Here is a 4,948-nt window from a genome sequence, read left to right as displayed (position 1 = left end):
GATGGTAATTACATTTAATGAGATCATGGGGTCGTCTCTGGGGTGCACTTCAGCAAATTGCCCCCCGGCGGGGGGTCTGATGTGGGGCAGGCCCCGGTGTTCAGGGGGCCGGGACCTCTGCAGGGCTTTTTACCTGTCAGTCAGCGAGCAGTGAAACGTGTCCTGCGTCAGTCTGCTTTTGTCCTCCGTGTTTGTTTGTCTGGCGGAGATAACGGCGTCGAGGTGGCGCTCGTCTCGGCTCCATTGTTGCCCCATCACGTCCGTCCATTCCCCCTCCCGGCCCCCCCACTCTGACTGGCCATTTTGCCACTATTTTCTGACCGCAGGGGGTGACCCAGGCTATTTAGTTAATCTATTAACAACTAATTGTCTCCTCCCACCCTGTTGCTTGGACAAACAGCCTGGTGAGTTGGGGGCAGGGGGGTTTAGGGGGGGGGGTTAGGGGGTGGGGGGGGTGAAGCCCTGCTGACCTATAAAAGCGGTGCTGGAGGAGCAGCCTGGCACCGTCACTGCATTTCATCTCAGGCTTTCTCGGTCGGGACTTGTGAGCTTTGGATTTTGTTTAGTTGCCGGAGCCAACGTCTCTCCTTCAAGTCTGTCCATTTTGTTTTTTTTTTTTTTTAAACATCTTTTGTTGTGAGACGATGTGGAATCTGTGGCTGGTTTGCTTGTGTCTGTGCACCTCCTGGGCTGAAGCTCGTATCTGGGCCTGGATGCTCAACATGCCTCACAGCCCTCCGAAAGAAGGAACAAAAGCTGCGTTGGAAAGCCCAGCGCCTGCTGCCAAAGCACTCACGGTAAGATTATTGGAATGTTTAGTTTCTGGGGCAAAGAAGTTCAGATCTGTGCTTGTCTAGTATGATTGTAAAAATGGGTTTCATCCCAGATAGACGATTCTCAGATAGACGATTCCCATTTTCACGACTTATTATAATCAATGGATTATTTGTAACATTTCAGTGATGTACACATAAAGACACATAGTCCTTTTGAAAAATGTGTTTAAAATCACGGCATCTGAACCAGCTTTTTGTTTTTGATTTTTAAGTTTTGCAGCGATTTTTAAACCGCATCTTTTTCGTGTAACAATACATTACTATTCATCCGAGGTCACTCAAATATTACAAATGATTCACTTAACAACGTGCTTTATTTTATTTAATTTTTTTACATCCCCCGCCGTAATTTTAAACTAAGTCGTCTAACTGGGAATCGTCTATCTGGGATGACACCGTAAAAATCTGTGCGTCTAGCTTTTGCCTGTTTATTTCAATCGGTTTTTAACAGTTGGTGCTTTTCTTCAGGCTGTGTGCGACCAGGACAGGGCTTGTGGCCGCGGTTTCTCATGCGATCGCCACTTCGGCCTCTGCGTGCCTCTGCGAGGGGAGGGCCAGTACTGCCGCAGGGACGCGCAGTGCGTCCGCGGACTCAGCTGCATGTTTGGGAAATGCCACCGCAGCATCCCCAACGGACACGAGGGTAAGGGTTTTTTTACCAGCGCGTGTGATCCCTCTCTGTCGATATCGTTTTAAAAGGCGGCAGTGACAAAGCCCCTTCTCTACCCAGGAGCGAGGTGTAAGCTGGACAGGGACTGCGGGCCGTCCATGTGCTGCGCCCGCCATCACGGCGAGCTGGTGTGCAAGAGGCGGCTCGTCCGGGGCGAGAGCTGCTACGTGCCCGACGGAGGCCTGGCCTTCAGCATCAACCAGATTTGTCCGTGTGACGAGGGCTTATTGTGTCGGGAACACAGCGGGGTGCATCGGAGAGAGTGAGTACTGCAGAGGATTTTCAAACAAAACATGGAGTTAGTCATTGAAAGTCATTTATACATTCATGAATCTGTTTAAACATGGGAATCCAACGCAACCCCTACAAATTTCACTATTTGTAGCTTAATTTTTTTTCCTATGTCACATCTTAAATACTATTGCCCACGATCATTGAATAATTTAAATAAAAGGTGTCATCCCAGATAGACGGAAGTCAGAAAACAGTGTTTTTTAGGGTAGGGTAAAAAAAAAAAAAAAAAAAGCAGGTCCTGATGCCGCAATTTTAAACTAGAGTAGGAACAGTAAGTTAAAAAAAAAAAAAAAAAAATTATTCTCACTATCATTTCAGTCATATATATTTACAACCAGCTGCTCATATACACTATTTTACAATCCATTTTCTATGCAAATGTAAGATTTGTGCAGAATGTAACTTTCAGTTTGTTTGTCTTTCAGGAGAGATTTCATTTACCACCCAGAACGAACCAGTTGGACCTGCCAAGTGCCCAAAGTTTGACACCAGCCTCGACACTAAAGCTATTTATTGTGTAAATATTAGGATAAAGACATGTATATACTGTATAAAAAAAACAAACAAACAAAAAAAAACCCAACCACCTGTCATTATAACTTTACTCCAATGTTGTTTTCATTGTTTTCAACTGATAAAGATTAACAAAAGCACTATGGCCAGCAGCTTATTGTGTCTTCTAATTGTGCGGATATATATATATATATATATATATATATATATATATATACATCTATAAATGTTTATAAACTTTTATTATACTGAATAAATGGGTGTATTTTCCAAAAGCTGCGATTGAGATTCAGTCACTGCCAAATTAATGTTTTGTTTTTTCATTAATATTATAAATGCTCCACATATTGCTCATTTTGCTGTTCTCTCTGATCTGCTCCACTGGCAACAGGGAGATCTAAAACAGAAGTGGCCCCAGGGAAGGACCTTGAGGAACTCCTCACGAAATTGTGTTACCATAGACATTGCTGTCCTTTGGATAGGGTTTAAATCAGGGGTCTTAAACTCAATTCACTTGGGGGCCAGTCTGGGTGAGGCAGGGCGCGTAAGGGATTCCACAAAAAAAGTTGTACAAAAAGAAATCCTATAACATCATTATTAACAGTTTTAATCGTTTCTTAGTCGTTAAAAGTGACATATATGACCAATACGCTGACAGAATAGTAAATACTCTCTTTTACTCTGAATAATAATGAATCACACAACAGTTAAATGTCATTGAAAGCCACACCACAGACACTCATGGTTCTAAAAAACCCAGATCTCCTGCATATAGCCGCCATTTTAATAATATGTAACGTCACGGTAGCTGCAATGCATGATGGGACTCTCTGTTCTTCGTGTTTTAGAAGAAAACAAAAAAAAGGTTTTCATTTTGTCAAATTTTTATTTGTTGACATTTACATTAGTTCTTATTCAGTCACGTGAAGCTCACGAGGACACACGGACTCTGCACGTTTCTGGCATGGTTTGCACTGGTTGCATAACGGAGAAGGAATCCTGCAGCTCCTGATTATCAGCGTCACCAGATGCCGTAACACAAGCCGCCTCTTGACCCGATCCCAGATAGGCATCTTCCTTCCGACGAACCCTTGCGAATTTCCCAGTCGCTCCATTCAGATGCTAATTGCCTGCGGTTTGCCACTTCAATTTGCAGGGCGACTCGAATTGTCCCGTGAAGGACATTAGCGTCTGACCTCCGCGCTATCGTTTTTCACTGCTTTTTTTTTTTTTTCACAGAGTAAAGAGTCATTTGGTGTGAGGAGAAATGAAAGATTTCCCATATCTTTAGTGTGGATTTAATCAAGTTCGGAAAAATCTTTTCTTTTAGTGATCCTCCGAAATGTGATTTATTGAAAGGACACCGTGAGCTGAATTCACGTGAAGGTATTGCAGTAATTTATTTATTTAAAAAATGAAAGAAACAAGTTCCCAAAGCAGCAGCGCACGTTTCACACGTAAGAAAGGCAGACGAAACAAAGGCGATATCGAATAGCACAAGACGGAGGGAAACCTTATAGGTCCTATCATCTCCGCTCAAGAACACTGCTCACTAGTGTGTACCAGCTCCAATCGGAGAATCCATCACCGTTTAAAGGGACCCAGACGTGTCTGTTTGTGCTGTTTAGCCTCTTGCTTAAGAGGCCTCTAGCCTCTTAAATGGTTTCCTGTTGCTGGGAGTTTTCTTTTTGGGGGGGGGGGTTCGCTGTTGATCCTTCAAAACCTTCAAAAACACTCTAATTAGGATTTAATTCAAATGTTTATACCATGTTCATGTGTGCCCTTAAAATCCAAACGATCGGGTTAGCCGTGTTTACCTCATCTGAAATAAACACCCTCTGTAATGTTGCCAGTTATAAAGCTTAACAACATATGGTTTATAGTAGTAATTTGATGTTACATCAAGAGTATAGCTCCAGTTACTTTCCTTGTACTCTACGGCAGGAGGAAGGGAAGGTGATGAGGTTATTCAGAATACAGAACACACACTCTATCACCTCATGACCAAAAGTTGGCCAGAAAGGCATGACGATGTTTTCAAGTGAAAGTGCTAAACTTTTGTTGCGTTTTTGGGAGTCCGTTAACAAAACAGCCACGAGTGGCCCGAACATGAAAACGACAGTTTCTTTCAACATTTCTGCCGTTTCCATGTAAACAGACATCATTTTCGAAATGGTGCGTGTGTAAATGTGGACCTTTTCTCAAATGAAAACACCCCCCAAAAAAAGATACGATTTCACTGAAAACACAGTCGTGTGAATGGAGCCGAACACGTTTTACCAGGGTTTTTCTTCGGAGGACAAATTTCTCATTGCCAACGTTGAGAAAGGGGTACCGAGCAGAAATCCTGCGAGACGTTAGTCATTTGAAAGTCAATGTCTGAGCGGCACAGAGAGCTTTTGTGAACCGCTTCACAAAAGACATAGATTGGAGAAAAGGGGGAGTTAGATTCCCGTCAACGGTGAGGGTATATAACCTCTCCTCCAGCGGCCGCTCCATCCAGTCGTTGGTGCAGGTAGCTTGTTCTAGAGCCATGAGGATCCTCTGACGTTTCTCCCCTCATCAGGTGAGCGTCACTTCATATTACTCTGGTTTAGTTTGATATATTTGCTGACTTCTACTTCTGTGCAGTAGT

General features: G+C 43.4%; 1 protein-coding gene across 1 annotated transcript; it reads left to right on the top strand.

Annotated features, from left to right (window-relative positions):
- Nucleotides 1–594: 594 nt before the first annotated feature.
- Nucleotides 595–2,580, top strand: LOC308145958 (dickkopf-related protein 3-like). Its single transcript, XM_080517561.1, has 4 exons — nucleotides 595–797; nucleotides 1,305–1,479; nucleotides 1,567–1,768; nucleotides 2,226–2,580. The coding sequence occupies exons 1-4, from the start codon at nucleotides 645–647 to the stop codon at nucleotides 2,284–2,286; spliced, it is 591 nt and encodes a 196-aa protein (XP_080373687.1). The 5' UTR covers nucleotides 595–644; the 3' UTR covers nucleotides 2,287–2,580.
- The last annotated feature ends 2,368 nt before the right edge of the window (nucleotides 2,581–4,948 follow it).

Source organism: Blennius ocellaris (assembly GCF_963422515.1).
Source record: "Blennius ocellaris genome assembly, chromosome: 21".
NCBI classification, from domain to species: Eukaryota; Metazoa; Chordata; class Actinopteri; order Blenniiformes; family Blenniidae; genus Blennius; species Blennius ocellaris.
This window is presented reverse-complemented; position numbering and strand designations above follow the sequence as displayed.

Bases quoted from the DNA above. Each gene is read 5' to 3' on its own strand.
- LOC308145958 (XM_080517561.1), top strand. From the start codon at position 645: ATGTGGAATCTGTGGCTGGTTTGCTTGTGTCTGTGCACCTCCTGGGCT. The intron at 798-1,304 runs GTAAGATTATTG...GCTTTTCTTCAG, and splicing joins CTGCTGCCAAAGCACTCACG to GCTGTGTGCGACCAGGACAG. The intron at 1,480-1,566 runs GTAAGGGTTTTT...TTCTCTACCCAG, and splicing joins CATCCCCAACGGACACGAGG to GAGCGAGGTGTAAGCTGGAC.